At 42.8% G+C, this 17,633-nt stretch overlaps 1 protein-coding gene across 2 annotated transcripts in view; it reads left to right on the forward strand.

The window, feature by feature from the left end:
- LOC118399000 (calcitonin gene-related peptide type 1 receptor-like) overlaps positions 1-17,633 on the forward strand; it is a 130,430-nt gene that overhangs the window by 37,119 nt on the left and 75,678 nt on the right. For both annotated transcript variants that reach the window (XM_052472613.1, XM_052472615.1), the window contains exons 2-5: positions 2,955-3,020; positions 7,814-7,973; positions 8,453-8,560; positions 16,831-16,934. In XM_052472613.1, coding sequence (XP_052328573.1) covers positions 2,976-3,020; positions 7,814-7,973; positions 8,453-8,560; positions 16,831-16,934 — 417 coding nt within the window. In that variant the 5' untranslated portion in view covers positions 2,955-2,975. The remainder of the gene's footprint in view (positions 1-2,954; positions 3,021-7,813; positions 7,974-8,452; positions 8,561-16,830; positions 16,935-17,633) is intronic.

Genomic DNA, 17,633 nt, shown 5'->3' on the forward strand with positions numbered 1-17,633 from the left:
TTTTCTACAATATCCGCCGTTCCCCATTTCTCTCTGAGCACCATTTCACAGGCGGGTGAGTAAGCCATGCCAGCAATGGGTAAGAGTCTTCTTCTCTGTGTGGCACAGCCCTCAGCCATCTGGAAGGGTTAGGAGCTGGAGCTGGCATGCATAGATGAACAGGGGGTTTTACTGGCTGTGCACAGCTGGAGTTCAATGAAGTTCCACCTAGCCACTGATCTGTGGTCAGTTTTACTGTTTCCCATCCTACTGCTCCTTGGGCACCAGAGCAAGCCACTGCTCCTTAGGCACCAGAGCAAGCCACTGCTCCTTAGGCACCAGAACAAGCCACTGCTCCTTAGGCACCAGAGCAAGCCACTGCTCCTTAGGCACCAGAGCAAGCCACTGCTCCTTAGGCACCAGAGCAAGCCACTGCTCCTTAGGCACCAGAGCAAGCCACTGCTCATTAGGCACCAGAGCAAGCCACTGCTCCTTTGGCACCAGAGCAAGCCACTGCTCCTCAGGCACCAGAGCAAGACACTGCTCCTTAGCCACCAGAGCAAGCCACTGCTCCTTAGGCACCAGAGCAAGCCACTGCTCCTTAGGCACCAGAGCAAGCCACTGCTCCTCAGGCACCAGAGCAAGCCACTGCTCCTTTGGCACCAGAGCAAGCCACTGCTCCTTAGGCACCAGAGCAAGCCACTGCTCCTCTCCTTAGGCACCAGAGCAAGCCACTGCTCCTTAGGCACCAGAGCAAGCCACTGCTCCTTTGGCACCAGAGCAAGCCACTGCTCCTTAGGCACCAGAGCAAGCCACTGCTCCTTAGGCACCAGAGCAAGCCACTGCTCCTTAGGCACCAGAGCAAGCCACTGCTCCTTAGGCACCAGAGCAAGCCACTGCTCCTCAGGCACCAGAGCAAGCCACTGCTCCTTTGGCACCAGAGCAAGCCACTGCTCCTTAGGCACCAGAGCAAGCCACTGCTCCTTAGGCACCAGAGCAAGCCACTGCTCCTTAGGCACCAGAGCAAGCCACTGCTCCTTAGGCACCAGAACAAGCCACTGCTCCTTAGGCACCAGAGCAAGCCACTGCTCCTCAGGCACCAGAGCAAGCCACTGCTCCTTAGGCACTAGAGCAAGCCACTGCTCCTTAGGCACCAGAGCAAGCCACTGTTCCTTAGGCACCAGAGCAAGCCACTGCTCCTTAGGCACCAGAGCAAGCCACTGCTCCTTAGGCACCAGAGCAAGCCACTGTTCCTTAGGCACCAGAGCAAGCCACTGCTCCTTAGGCACCAGAGCAAGCCACTGCTCCTTAGGCACCAGAGCAAGCCACTGCTCCTTAGGCACCAGAGCAAGCCACTGCTCCTCTCCTTAGGCACCAGAGCAAGCCACTGCTCCTTAGGCACCAGAGCAAGCCACTGCTCCTTAGGCACCAGAGCAAGCCACTACTCCTTTAGGCACCAGAGCAAGCCACTGCTCCTTAGGCACCAGAGCAAGCCACTGCTCCTTAGGCACCAGAGCAAGCCACTGCTCCTCTCCTTAGGCACCAGAGCAAGCCACTGCTCCTTAGGCACCAGAGCAAGCCACTGCTCCTTAGGCACCAGAGCAAGCCACTGCTCCTCTCCTTAGGCACCAGAGCAAGCCACTGCTCCTTAGGCACCAGAGCAAGCCACTGCTCCTTAGGCACCAGAGCAAGCCACTGCTCCTTAGGCACCAGAGCAAGCCACTGCTCCTTAGGCACCAGAGCAAGCCACTGCTCCTTAGGCACCAGAGCAAGCCACTGCTCCTCTCCTTAGGCACCAGAGCAAGCCACTGCTCCTTAGGCACCAGAGGAAGCCACTGCTCCTTTGGCACCAGAGCAAGCCACTGCTCCTCTCCTTAGGCACCAGAGCAAGCCACTGCTCCTTAGGCACCAGAGCAAGCCACTGCTCCTTAGGCACCAGAGCAAGCCACTGCTCCTTTGGCACCAGAGCAAACCACTGCTCCTCTCCTTAGGCACCAGAGCAAGCCACTGCTCCTCTCCTCAGGCACCAGAGCAAGCCACTGCTCCTCAGGCACCAGAGCAAGCCACTGCTTATGATGGCACATCAATAATGTTCATAAAGGGATTATAGTTTTTAAAGTAACACATTCAAATAATGAAGTGCTTAATCAAAGAAACGTTATACCTCTCGAGACCGTTATCCTACCTCGACTGACCTCACACTCCCCCAGTCCCAGTCCAACCTCCAAAGTCAGTCACAATGACATGCTCACTGATGCAGAACCTGCTGTGGAGCCCCAGTGAGGTGTGAAAATCTAACAGCTGCACACTGATTGGCGTAACACAGCAGATAATGGGCTTACAATGGGGATCTGCAGGTCCAAAGTAGAGACCTGAGGGGAATTGTAATCTAACTTTCATGGACTAGATTAGCGCAGTGGAGCAGTGGTCTAAGACACTGCATATCAGCTCAAGAGGTTTCACTGCAGTCTCTGGTTCAAATCCAGGCTGCAACACATCTGACTGTGATTGGGAGTCTCATAGGGTGGTGCACAGTTGTCCTAGTTTGGCCTGGGGTAGACTGTCATTGTACATAAGAAATTGCTCTTAACTGACTTGCCAAGTTAAATAAAGGTACAAAATAAATAAACTATTCAAATAGAATAAATATTACTCCCAGGCATGACAGTCCATCCACTCAACTTGAGAAAGAAGCACCTCTGCAGTATGCTGTTGACAGTATAATCACTTTCTCTCTCCCTCCCTCCCCATGAATGCAACCCGGCACAGGAAAACTTATGGGAACCACTGTTGCAGTATATTTGCATTCAGGCATAATGAATGTTGTTCTGCAGTCCAAACTCAAGGCTGCCTTATCGTATTTCAAAACAACGACCCGGTTCTGTTCATATGTTTACCCAATTTTCTGTTAGAAAAACACATTTTGAGTTGACATCATTTTAAACAACAGTATGTTCTCCTCTCTGTCTCCACAGACTTGACTGGGACCAGACAGTATGGGGTTAAAAAGCTCCTACTGGCTTCTGACATCTTTCTTGGTGGTGAGTCCATCTTCAGCTTCTCATTAACACAAATAATTGTTGGTAGATTACTTTTGTGCAGTGTTCATTACTGTAATGCAGTTTATATATTACTGTCATTTTTTAAAACCAAATTGTACATGATTTGTGGTAAATGTCCAAGATACACTGCAATACGTTTTACTCGACTGGTTTAAAACAAATAGAGAAAATCAGATAGATTAACGGATTAGTGATTAGTCAATCACTAATTGGTTCAGATTGGCAACTAGGAGCATCTCACTAGGCACATTACAGAATTTCAACGTGGAAATGTGGGTAATTTTTGGCTGAGACGTTGATTGTTGAGACGTTGATCATTGAGATTTCAACCTTTATTCACCCACTCAAAGAAACAGACAGAATGTGTTGAATTCTCAATGTGTCTTGTCTTTTAACCATCTAAAAGCACAACCAAATTCCAATGAAAAAAATAATATCAGATTTTTGGTTTAGTTGTCATCTAAATGTTTTATCACTGTGCTTTCAAATTTAAAAGCACAACAAAGTTCAAATGAGAATACAATATCAGATCATTTGTATTTATACAAAACCACAAGGCTACGTGCTGGGGCGGGAGGTAGCCTAGTGGTTAGAGCATTGGACTAGTAACCGAAAAGGTTGCAAAATCGAATCCCCGAGCTGACAAGGTAAAAATCTGTTGTTCTGCCCCTGAGCAAGGCAGTTAACCCATCATTGAAAATAAGAATTAGTTCTTAACTGACTTGCCTAGTTAAATACAGGTTAAATACAACAACTTAATGTGTTATTACTGTTCTTTATTTCATAACACAACCAAATGAACTGTGTGCAGTCAAGATGAAAATACCATACATGGTCCAAGTAATCAATGCTGTTCGAGATTCTGCAAATATTATTAAAGCAATTGTTAAGATCTCCACAGACCTGCAACCTTTGCATGCTTCCTGAACACAAACTGGAATCATAGCCAGACTAAGGCAGTGGCACAGATGGGACTATCTCCTTCAAATGTTGATATTTGGTTGTGTTGACAACCAAACACAATTCAATATCCAGTTTGTTACACACATTAATAATATGTTGGATGCAATGTTTAAAAAGTTAAAGAACAGAACTACATCAAATCAAACTTGGAATAATCTTCAAATAAAGTTTGATTTAGGCCTATTATTTAACTTAGATATTTGGCTGAGATAGAGATGTGAATCCAACATATTCATTATTAATTTGTAGATTCAATTTGAAATCAACCAAATCTTGAAACACTAGGCCTCTATATATTGTTGATTTTTAGTTGAACTCTGGGTTGAATTGAAACAATAGCTGTTGATGACTTGGCAAATGCTACAGTATATATAGGCCTAAATGTATCATTCATGATATGACTTATAAAGTATTGTTACATTCCATTTGCTCTGTTAAACCTACTCTTTGGAGTGAGTTTGATTGCAACAGTGAATCTATTTAGTTATTAAGTGTAGATCTCTCAGTAAATCATTCTCACGACAGCACAGTGGTAGTAGTCAGGGCTTGGTTAAAGGGACTACACCTACCTACAATCTCTCTGAACTTCTCCCAGATGTGGAAGCGACAGCACAGTGGTAGTAGTCAGGGCTTAGTTAAAGGGACTACACCTACCTACAATCTCTCTGAACTTCTCCCAGATGTGGAAGCGACAGCACAGTGGTAGTAGTCAGGGCTTGGTTAAAGGGACTACACCTACCTACAATCTCTCTGAACTTCTCCCCGATGTGGAAGCGACAGCACAGTGGTAGTAGTCAGGGCTTAGTTAAAGGGACTACACCTACCTACAATCTCTCTGAACTTCTCCCAGATGTGGAAGCGACAGCACAGTGGTAGTAGTCAGGGCTTGGTTAAAGGGACTACACCTACCTACAATCTCTCTGAACTTCTCCCCGATGTGGAAGCGACAGCACTAGGCTGCATTCAAAACAAATCTCCCCTCCCCCTCATCCAATGTCCCCCTAACATGGATACCTTTGTACCTTTAGTCTTCCATTCATCTGTAAATTATGATAAATTGGCTGTCGATAAGTGTTCGTACCATGTAATTATATTAAATTAAATTTGCCTGTCTGGCTGAGTGTAAGAAGGTAAATTCATACGGATCTCTTTAATCTCTCAGATGTTCATGCACTTGTGTTTGTTTTCTTTGTTTCCAGAAAAGCTCTCAGTAACACTCTATTTCAGTAAAGCTCTATTTCAGTAACACTCTTTTTCAGTAAAGCTCTATTTCAGTAAAGCTCTATTTCAGTAAAGCTCTATTTCAGTGACACTCTTATTTCAGTAACTCTCTTATTTCAGCAGGATACGTGGAAGAAATGAAAGAGGAATGACCTTTACGGACATGTGAGGGTTACTCACTGTCTGAAAGGGATTTTTTTTTTTTTTTTAGCTTTAAAGCTGACATTGGTGGTGGCCTGGTGGTCGTATGTATGACGTCATTTACTTCAATGTTTGGAGTGACATCATATGTACGGCTGCTAAACTGCTACATGGGACATCATCAATATTCCGAAAACTCTCAGACGAAAATCTAAATCTCCCCCTCCTCCATTTTGTTTTAGTGTCTGTAGCTCAGTATGCTTTGAATTGTCAGGTAAGACTGATGTACATTTTCCTGGAAACGGAAAAGAACGCTCTGAAAGTTAAACGAGAAGAGATGAAAGTAATAACAAAGAGAAAGGAGAGATGGAGGAGGAGGGACGAGGGTGGGGCGGGTGGGAGCTGTTTGCGAGCGGGTCTTTCCAAGCTATTGTGTTAATATTCATGTAAATTAATTAAAGTACATGAGAGAGCAAGAAAGAAAGAGAGAGAAACACAGAGAGAGAGAGCAATAAAGAAAGAGAAAGAGAGAAACACAGAGAGAGAGAGCAAGAAAGAAAGAGAAAGAGAGAAACACAGAGAGAGAGAGAGCAAGAAAAAAAGAGAGAGAGAAACACAGAGAGAGAGAGAGCAATAAAGAAAGAGAAAGAGAGAAACACAGAGAGAGAGAGAGCAATAAAGAAATAGAAAGAGAGAAACACAGAGAGAGAGAGCAATAAAGAAAGAGAAAGAGAGAAACACAGAGAGAGAGAGCAAGAAAGAAAGAGAAAGAGAGAAACAGAGAGAGAGCAAGAAAAAAGGAGAAAGAGAGAAACACAGAGAGAGAGAGAGAGAGAGCAAGAAAGAAAGAGAAAGAGAGAAACACAGAGAGAGAGAGAGAGCAATAAAGAAAGAGAAAGAGAGAAACAAAGAGAGAGAGAGAGCAAGAAAAAAAGAGAAAGAGAGAAACACAGAGAGAGAGAGAGCAAGAAAGAAAGATAAACAGAGAAACACAGAGAGAGAGCAATAAAGAAAAAGAAAGAGAGAAACACAGAGAGAGAGAGAGAGCAAGAAAGAAAGAGAAAGAGAGAAACAGAGAAAGAGAGCAAGAAAGAAAGAGAAAGAGAGAAACAGAGAGAGAGCAAGAAAGAAAGAGAAAGAGAGAAACACAGAGAGAGAGAGAGAGCAAGAAAGAAAGAGAAAGAGAGAAACACACAGAGAGAGAGAGAGCAAGAAAGAAAGTGAAAGAGAGAAACACAGATAGAGAGAACAAGAAAGAAAGAGAAAGAGAGAAACAGAGAGAGAGAGAAAGAGAGAGAGAAACATATTTCCAAAGGCCCAAATGAACATACAATATACTCAAAAAGAGTATAGCACATGGCTGGATTTCATGATGGCTTAGTTCATTTATATGAAGGAGTAATACCTGTTCATGTACACATCTTCTGCTCACTGATCATAGAAAGAGAGAGGAAAAAATGGTGAAAATGAGAGAACGAGAGAGAGAGAGGACAAACACTGGCACTTTGAGTGGATTTATTCTTTGTCAAAATATTAGGAGAGATGAGTCACACTCCCAACGACACGTTGTTGGACACAGCTGCTATTTGAATCTTGATTTCCTTCTCGTCTTTGTGCAGAGAAGCGTTATCTACAGTATATCAGCTTTGGAGACGAGATGAGCTCCCATGGTTTTCAAGCCTCTTTTCCAAACCACACAATAGGAGAACAGACAGGATCAGAGAGAGGCTCTCATTCTATTCATATAAGGGTTTTTGTATGCTAGTCATCTGTAACCACGCCAACACACATTTCAAGTACAGCATTGTGACACTCACTTGAGAAAAGCACAAGATGAGATATTTGTCTATTGCTTTTAGCATGAATCAGCAACGCATGTGGGAGTATACTGTCAATAAATCACTCTCACAATACCACTACTAAACCATAGCAATAGAATGACTCATTCTAGTACCAGACCCTTACACATTGCCTGTTTAAAGACAAGCATGCCAATAGTCACAACACAACTTGATTAAGCTCAGGGCAATTAGTTTCAGGGCAGCACAGCCTTTAGTTTCAGGGCAGCACAGCCTTTAGTTTCAGGGCAGCACAGCCTTTAGTTTCAGGGCAGCACAGCCTTTAGTTTCAGGGCAGCACAGCCTTTAGTTTCAGGGCAGCACATCCTTTAGTTTCAGGGCAGCACAGCCTTTAGTTTCAGGGCAGCACAGCCTTTAGATTCAGGGCAGCACAGCCTTTAGTTTCAGGGCAGCACAGCCTTTAGTTTTAGGGCAGCACAGCCTTTAGTTTCAGGGCAGCACAGCCTTTAGTTTCAGGGCAGCACAGCCTTTAGTTTCAGGGCAGCACAGCCGAAGTGCAACCTACACGTACAGTACATCACTAGCCAGTCACTTTGGTGTTCGATAGCTCTATTCTGGTAAGATGAAGTGGTTGTTATGTCTTTGCAGAGCGGAACCTTTGCCAGGGAGACCAGCTCTGAGCCTGCTAGCCCAGACACATCTCTCAGGCCTGTCCTGACCATAATGGAGGACGAGAGGCAGACCATGACCGAGGGTCAATACAAATGTCTTGAACTGTTCAGCCGAGATCAGCAGCACAACAGAACAGGTAAAGCACAAATAAATCATTTCAGTCCAAAAACGGATGTACCAATACCAGATGACCCTTTTAATCTAATCACAATAGTTACTAGGAGACTGGGATCTGATTACTAGGGCTCTTTGAGAAAGCACTTGTGTTGATGCTATGACCTTGATTGCGTAATGTTTAGTGGATGGATGTGTAATCAGTGCTTCATTGATGCTATAGGTAGAGATAGAGATGTTGTTACCAGGACCCAAGTGCAGTGATATAGGACTGTAAAAGTACCATAGCATATGCTAAATGCTAAATGCTAAATGCATATGCACCTCAGCTATTAGGCGTATGGAAAGTGTTAGAGGCACTGAGCTAAATGAGCTGAATGACTGAAATGTAAATAAAAGGTTTCGACATGATTTGTTAACGCATGGTTTAGCAATAGGGAGGTAGCCTAAAGTTTTGTAAATATATAGGCATAGACATTAAAGTCATTCTCACTGATGCAGGTGTGTTCTGTAGCCGTATGTGGGATGGCTTGCTGTGTTGGGATGAGACTCCGGTGGGGACCTACGCCACACAGAACTGCCCAGACTACCCTGGCCTGGACATCTCTGGTAAGACTAAACACTGATAAATGATACAATCTCTGCAGAGGGAATTGGCCAGGCCACAGGTGATAGGGTAGTTTAAAGAGATGATAGAGGTGATTATAGACTTGATTATAGAGATGATAGGGGGGATTAGAGACTAGATTATAGAGATGATAAGGGTGATTAGAGACTAGATTATAGAGATGATAGGGGTGATTCGAGACTAGATTATAGAGATGATAGGGGTGGTTAGAGACTAGATTATAGAGATGATAAGGGTGACTAGAGACTAGATTATAGAGATGATAGGGGTGATTCGAGACTAGATTATAGAGATGATAGGGGTGATTCGAGACTAGATTATAGAGATGATAAGGGTGACTAGAGAATAGATGATAGAGATGATAGGGGTGGTTAGAGACTAGATGATAGAGATGATAGGGGTGGTTAGAGACTATATTATAGAGATGATAGGGGTGGTTTGAGACTATATTATAGAGATGATAGGGGTGGTTAGAGACTAGATGATAGAGATGATAGGGGTGGTTAGAGACTAGATTATAGAGATGATAGGGGTGATTCGAGACTAGATTATAGAGATGATAGGGGGGATTCAAGACTAGATTATAGAGATGATAAGGGTGACTAGAGAATAGATTATAGAGATTATAGGGGTGGTTAGAGACTATATTATAGAGATGATAGGGGTGATTCGAGACTAGATTATAGAGATGATAGGGGTGATTCGAGACTAGATTATAGAGATGATAGGGGTGGTTAGAGATTAGATTATAGAGATGATAAGGGTGACTAGAGACTAGATGATAGAGATGATAGGGGTGATTAGAGACTAGATTATAGAGATGATAGGGGGGATTAGAGACTAGATTATAGAGATGATAAGGGTGATTAGAGACTAGATTATAGAGATGATAGGGGGATTCAAGACTAGATTATAGAGATGATAGGTGTGATTAGAGACTAGATTATAGAGATGATAGGGGGGATTCGAGACTAGATTATAGAGATGATAGGGGTGGTTAGAGACTAGATTATAGAGATGATAGGGGTGGTTAGAGACTAGATGATAGAGATGATAGGGGTGATTAGAGACTAGATTATAGAGATGATAGGGGTGGTTAGAGACTAGATGATAGAGATGATAGGGGTGGTTAGAGACTAGATTATAGAGATGATAGGGGGGATTCGAGACTAGATTATAGAGATGATAGGGGTGTGTCATGGAGCGCATGTCCGTGATTTATAGACAATGAAACAAATGATTGGTTGGAGAAAGACTCGTTATTGTATCTCTTCAAGGTTTAGCCAAGAAACCTGAAACAAAATAAAATATGTTGGACAGAGTACCGCATTCCGTTTCCCAGCAATACTTTGACGTAAGTCGAGTGTTTGTTATGCATGTCAGTTACTAAAGCAATATAACTTGTGAACCGTGTTTCTAGTGTATAAAGCTTCCAATTTAAAATGTACATCCTCTAGCAATGTGAAATATGTTAGAGGAATAATGATCTAATTGTTGGTAGAGACTAATTGTATAATGTCACCTACCTGATGTGTTTGTTTCCTTGTTGAAGTGCCGGTGTGCATTACACAAAGAGCAAATTAGTCTACGAGTCATCAAGTAACATTTATTGGTTGGTGGGAATAAACAAAGTGATGAATTATCTCGGGGGTGAATTACTTCATGAATGTGTATTGTCAGACTTAATGAAGAAGTTATTGTTGTGTGTGTTTATGTAAAACTGTTGTTTATGATATACTGAATGTCCATGGGAAATTACACATTCATGGTAGAAATGTGTGATGGAACATTCCTAGCGGAAGGGAATTCCTGTAAAAAGTTCTTGGGTCCTCAGTTGACCTTTGCCTGGTGGACGGCAGGCTTGGCAGGCAACATGTTGGCGAGAGTAGAGTTATATCTGAGTTTGGTTATAAGCAAAGAGTTGTTGCCCGAATAGTTTAAACTGAAAATATCTTTGATTTATTCAAGTCTTTGTCAACGTCCTTTTTGTTACCTTCTGTACAAAGTGTATTGGTCAATTCGTCCTGCACCTATTGTCAATACAAGTTCTAAGAGAAGTGAGCACCAGAACATCCTGTCTGTCTCCTCACTGTCTGATCCGCCGCCTCGGTTTCTGCTTCACAGGGTGACTAGATTATAGAGATGATAAGGGTGTCTAGAGAATAGATTATAGAGATTATAAGGGTGGCTAGAGACTATATTATAGAGATGATAAGGGTGTCTAGAGACTATATTATAGAGATGATAAGGGTGTCTAGAGACTATATTATAGAGATGGTAGGGGTGACCAGAGACTAGATTATAGAGATGGTAGGGGTGACTAGAGTCTATATTATAGAGATGGTAGCGGTGACTAGAGACTATATTATAGAGATGATAAGGGTGTCCAGAGACTAGATTATAGAGATGGTAGGGGTGACCAGAGACTAGATTATAGAGATGATAAGGGTATCTAGAGACTATATTATAGAGATGGTAGGGGTGACTAGAGACTATATTATAGAGATGATAAGGGTGTCTAGAGACTATATTATAGAGATGATAAGGGTGTCTGGAGACTAGATTATAGAGATGATAAGGGTGTCTAGAGACTAGATTATAGAGATGATAAGGGTGTCGAGAGACTATATTATAGAGATGATAGGGGTGACTAGAGACTAGATTATAGAGATGATAAGGGTGTCTAGAGACTAGATTATAGAGATGATAAGGGTGTCTAGAGACTATATTATAGAGATGATAGGGGTGTCTAGAGACTATATTATAGAGATGATAGGGGTGACCAGAGACTAGATTATAGAGATTATCGGGGTGACCAGAGACTAGATTATAGAGATGATAAGGGTATCTAGAGACTATATTATAGAGATGATAAGGGTGTCTAGAGACTATATTATAGAGATGATAAGGGTGTCAAGAGACAATATTATAGAGATGGTAGGGGTGACCAGAGACTAGATTATAGAGATGGTAGGGGTGACTAGAGACTAGATTATAGAGATGGTAGGAGTGACTAGAGACTAGATTATAGAGATGGTAAGGGTGTCTAGAGACTAGATTATAGAGATGGTAGGGGTGACTAGAGACTAGATTATAGAGATGGTAGGGGTGACTAGAGACTATATTATAGAGATGATAAGGGTGTCTAGAGACTAGATTATAGAGATGATGGGGTGACCAGAGACTAGATTATAGAGATGGTAGGGTTGACTAGAGACTATATTATAGAGATGATAAGGGTGTCTAGAGACTATATTATAGAGATGATAAGGGTGTCAAGAGACAATATTATAGAGATGGTAGGGGTGACCAGAGACTATATTATAGAGATGATAAGGGTGTCTAGAGACTATATTATAGAAATGATAAGGGTGTCTAGAGACTATATTATAGAGATGATAAGGGTGTCTAGAGACTAGATTATAGAGATGATAAGGGTGTCTAGAGGCTATTATAGAGATGATAAGGGTGTCTTGAGACTATATTATAGAGATGATAAGGGTGTCTTGAGACTATATTATAGAGATGATAAGGGTGTCTAGAGACTATATTATAGAAATGATGAGGGTGTCTAGAGACTAGATTATAGAGATGATAAGGGTGTCTAGAGACTATATTATAGAGATGATAAGGGTGTCTAGAGACTATATTATAGAGATGATAAGGGTGTCTAGAGACTATATCTTAGAGGCCTAGAGGCCAGATTATGGAGATGATACGGAATGATGGGTTGGGTTAAATGTGTTTGAAGCCATTCAGTTGTGCAACTGACTAGGTATCCCCCTTTACTTTCCCTTTTCCTTATCCTCTCTGCACCTGGGTTCACCTGAGTTTGGTCTTGGATCAATTTGACCTTTTAGATCATAATGAATATGAACATCTGGACAGGGGGGACCTGGTTCTAGATCTGCAGCCCAGTGGCCGTATGTATCAAACACATCAATCTAGGATCAGGTTTTGTCATTTATGTGCATGTCATTTAAATCAGTGTGATCTAAAAGGCAAAACTAATCATAGATCAGTACTCCTACTCTGAGATGTTTTTTTGCAAATGGGACCTGATCTGACCAGTGACACTTTACAACTGCAATTAGATTATTATGGCTGGTGATGCAGCAAGCTTCTTAATGAGGTCATCCTTCATCGGCTCGGTTGAAGCCAGATGTCTGTGAAAGCTCTGCTGGGTTTTATGTAACAGTTGATTAGCTGCTGGGGTAGGACAGGTTGCTGGGTTAGCGTACTCCCAGAGAGGGAACATCGTGATCTCTGGCATTAATCAACAGGAGATTCAACTCACACTTTAAGGATTACAGCAGAAAAGAGTTCCCCTTAAGTCTGGTATAATAAAAACGTATGTGATGCCCATGACTTAAATCTAAAGTGTTTTTAGCTTTGGTGGTGAATTTGTTGAATGACAAGGAGCTGGCTCTCAGCACTGGTGGAAAAAGTACTCAATTGTCATAGTTAAGATATCTTAATGGAAAATGACTCAAGTAAAAGTGAAAGTCACCCAGTAAAATACTACTTGAGTAAAAGTCTAAAAGTATTTGCTATCAAAAGTAAATGTAATTGCTAAAATGTACTTAAGTATCGAAAGTACAAGTCTAAATCATTTTAACTTCCTTATATTAAGCAAACCAGACGTGACAATGTAAAGAAATTTCAGATAGCCTGGGGCACTCGACAACACTCAGAAATAATTGACAAATTAAGAATTATTGTTTAGTGAGTCCGCCAGATCAGAGGCAGTAGATGACCAGGGATGTTCTCTTGATAAGTGTGTTAATTGGACCATTTTCCTGTCAAAATGTAACAAATACTTTTGGGTGTCAGGAGAAATGTATGGAGTAAAAAGTACATTACTTTCTTTAGGAATGTAGTGAAGTAAATGTAAAAGTTGCCATAAATTGAAATATTAAACGTAAAGTACAAATGCCCAAAAAGTACTTTTACTTAAGTACTTTACACCACTGGCTCTCAGTGTTATGGAATGGCAAGGAGCTGGCTCTCAGTGTTATGGAATGGCAAGGAGTTGGCTCTCAGTGTTATGGAATGGCAAGGAGCTGGCTCTTAGTGTTATGGAATGGCAAGGAGCTGGCTCTCAGTGTTATGGAATGGCAAGGAGCTGGCTCTCAGTGTTATGGAATGGCAAGGAGCTGGCTCTTAGTGTTATGGAATGGCAAGGAGCTGGCTCTCAGTGTTATGGAATGGCAAGGAGTTGGCTCTCAGTGTTATGGAATGGCAAGGAGCTGGCTCTCAGTGTTATGGAATGGCAAGGAGCTGGCTCTTAGTGTTATGGAATGGCTAGGAGTTGGCTCTCAGTGTTATGGAATGGCAAGGAGTTGGCTCTCAGTGTTATGGAACGGCAAGGAGCTGGCTCTCAGTGTTATGGAATGGCAAGGAGCTGGCTCTTAGTGTTATGGAATGGCAAGGAGTTGGCTCTCAGTGTTATGGAATGGCAAGGAGCTGGCTCTCAGTGTTATGGAATGGCAAGGAGCTGGCTCTTAGTGTTATGGAATGGCAAGGAGCTGGCTCTTAGTGTTATGGAATGGCAAGGAGCTGGCTCTCAGTGTTATGGAATGGCAAGGAGCTGGCTCTCAGTGTTACGGAATGGCAAGGAGCTGGCTCTTAGTGTTATGGAATGGCTAGGAGTTGGCTCTCAGTGTTATGGAATGGCAAGGAGCTGGCTCTCAGTGTTATGGAATGGCAAGGAGCTGGCTTTCAGTGTTATGGAATGGCAAGGAGCTGGCTCTCAGTGTTATGGAATGGCAAGGAGCTGGCTCTCAGTGTTATGGAATGGCAAGGAGCTGGCTCTCAGTGTTATGGAATGGCAAGGAGCTGGCTCTCAGTGTTATGGAATGGCAAGGAGCTGGCTCTTAGTGTTATGGAATGGCAAGGAGCTGGCTCTCAGTGTTATGGAATGGCAAGGAGCTGGCTCTCAGTGTTATGGAATGGCAAGGAGCTGGCTCTCAGTGTTATGGAATGGCAAGGAGCTGGCTCTCAGTGTTATGGAATGGCAAGGAGCTGGCTCTTAGTGTTATGGAATGGCAAGGAGCTGGCTCTCAGTGTTATGGAATGGCAAGGAGCTGGCTCTCAGTGTTATGGAATGGCAAGGAGCTGGCTCTCAGTGTTATGGAATGGCAAGGAGCTGGCTCTTAGTGTTATGGAATGGCAAGGAGCTGGCTCTCAGTGTTATGGAATGGCAAGGAGCTGGCTCTCAGTGTTATGGAATGGCAAGGAGCTGGCTCTCAGTGTTATGGAATGGCAAGGAGCTGGCTCTCAGTGTTATGGAATGGCAAGGAGCTGGCTCTCAGTGTTATGGAATGGCAAGGAGCTGGCTCTCAGTGTTATGGAATGGCAAGGAGCTGGCTCTTAGTGTTATGGAATGGCAAGGAGCTGGCTCTCAGTGTTATGGAATGGCAAGGAGCTGGCTCTCAGTGTTATGGAATGGCAAGGAGCTGGCTCTCAGTGTTATGGAATGGCAAGGAGCTGGCTTTCAGTGTTATGGAATGGCAAGGAGCTGGCTTTCAGTGTTATGGAATGGCAAGGAGCTGGCTCTCAGTGTTATGGAATGGCAAGGAGCTGGCTCTCAGTGTTATGGAATGGCAAGGAGCTGGCTTTCAGTGTTATGGAATGGCAAGGAGCTGGCTTTCAGTGTTATGGAATGGCAAGGAGCTGGCTCTCAGTGTTATGGAATGGCAAGGAGCTGGCTCTCAGTGTTATGGAATGGCAAGGAGCTGGCTTTCAGTGTTATGGAATGGCAAGGAGCTGGCTTTCAGTGTTATGGAATGGCAAGGAGCTGGCTCTCAGTGTTATGGAATGGCAAGGAGCTGGCTCTCAGTGTTATGGAATGGCAAGGAGCTGGCTCTCAGTGTTATGGAATGGCAAGGAGCTGGCTCTCAGTGTTATGGAATGGCAAGGAGCTGGCTTTCAGTGTTATGGAATGGCAAGGAGCTGGCTCTCAGTGTTATGGAATGGCAAGGAGCTGGCTCTCAGTGTTATGGAATGGCAAGGAGCTGGCTCTCAGTGTTATGGAATGGCAAGGAGCTGGCTTTCAGTGTTATGGAATGGCAAGGAGCTGGCTCTCAGTGTTATGGAATGGCAAGGAGCTGGCTCTCAGTGTTATGGAATGGCAAGGAGCTGGCTCTCGGTGTTATGGAATGGCAAGGAGCTGGCTTTCAGTGTTATGGAATGGCAAGGAGCTGGCTCTCAGTGTTATGGAATGGCAAGGAGCTGGCTCTCAGTGTTATGGAATGGCAAGGAGCTGGCTCTCAGTGTTATGGAATGGCAAGGAGCTGGCTCTCAGTGTTATGGAATGGCAAGGAGCTGGCTCTCAGTGTTATGGAATGGCAAGGAGCTGGCTCTTAGTGTTATGGAATGGCAAGGAGCTGGCTCTCAGTGTTATGGAATGGCAAGGAGCTGGCTCTTAGTGTTATGGAATGGCAAGGAGCTGGCTCTCAGTGTTATGTTCAGTTTGCTCTGTTCTGTGAAGGGATTATTATACAGCGTTCTACAAGATCTTCAGGTTCTTGGCAATTTCTCACATGGAATAGCCTTCATTTCCCAGAACAAGAATAGACTGACGAGCTTCAGAAGAAAGTTATTTGTTTCTGGCCATTTTGAGCCTGTAATCGAACCCACAAATGCTGATGCTCCAGATACTCAACTAGTATATAGTCCAGTTTTATTGCTTATTTAATCAGAACAACAGTTTTCAGCTGTGCTAATATATTTGCAAAAGGGTTTTCTACTGATCAATTTGCCTTTTAAAATGATAAACTTTGATTAGCTAACACAATGTGCTATTGGAACACAGGAGTGATGGTTGCTGATAATGGGCCTCTGTACGCCTATGTAGATATTCCATAAAAAAATCTGCCGTTTCCAGCTACAATTGTCATTACAACATTAACAATGTCTACACTGTATTTCTGATCAATTTGATGTTATTTTAATGAACAATTGTTTTGCTTTTCTTTAAAAAATAAGGACATTTCTAAGTGACCCCAAACTTTTGAATGGTATTGTATTTCTAAATAAATAAATAAAAGGTGTCTGACAGCAAAATGAGATAACACTAAAAGCCTAACTATTGACTCGACAGTTGATATTACAGTCCAGTCAGCAGAGCTATAGCAGCGGCTTCATGTCTTGCCCCTATCACACTGATGGATTCAGCAGCTGCCAAGTTACCATTACTCATAGCTCAAATTACACCGCTAACAATTACCATTACATTTTTTTTTTGCAGGAAAAGTGTCAAAATATTGTGATGAATCTGGTAATTGGGTCCAAAGTCCCTCCATTAATAGGACCTGGTCCAAATGTCTGACGCTCTCCAATGACAAATTAAAGGTAATTGGAGATTGATTCGTTCTCTTTTGATTAATGGTCAAAAAAGTACAGGTCTGTCTGGGACTGGGAATAAGTCCCATATGGCACCCTATTCCCTATGACGTGCACTACTTTGGACCAGAACCCTATGGGCCCTGGTCAAAAGTAGTGCACTATTTAATGAATAGGTTGACATTTGGAACGCAGTCTGGGTGTGCAGGCAGGACTGTTGTGGTGTTGTCTGTTGTGTTTCCCTGTTATTATTCCTTTGATAGTTTAACGCCATAATTAGAGCCAGGAGTTTTTCCTTGTTTAGTCTCTAGATCCGGAACAACTCTGGGCCCACCTACCTATTCTGTATCTTGTCTGTATTGTTTTTTGCTTGTTTTTCGTCTATTACTTATTTATCGAAGTTTTTATAGTCACTGATACTGTTCGCTGTTGACAAATAGAAATCCCCACACTGTATTCTAGTCACTGCCACAGAGCCTTATTCTAAAATGGATTAAATAATTATGTTTTCTCATCAATCTTCACACAATAACCCATAATGGCAAAGTGAAAACAGGTTTTTAGAATTTTTTGCAAATGTATAAAAAAATTAAAAAACGGTCTTTGTTTATATAGTCACTTATCCTCACGCTGTATTCTACCCATCTTTGTTTATATAGTCACTGATACTGTTCCCTGTTGACAAATAGAAATCCTCAAGCTGTATTC

Source organism: Oncorhynchus keta, chromosome 20 (assembly GCF_023373465.1).
Source record: "Oncorhynchus keta strain PuntledgeMale-10-30-2019 chromosome 20, Oket_V2, whole genome shotgun sequence".
NCBI classification, from domain to species: domain Eukaryota; kingdom Metazoa; phylum Chordata; class Actinopteri; order Salmoniformes; family Salmonidae; genus Oncorhynchus; species Oncorhynchus keta.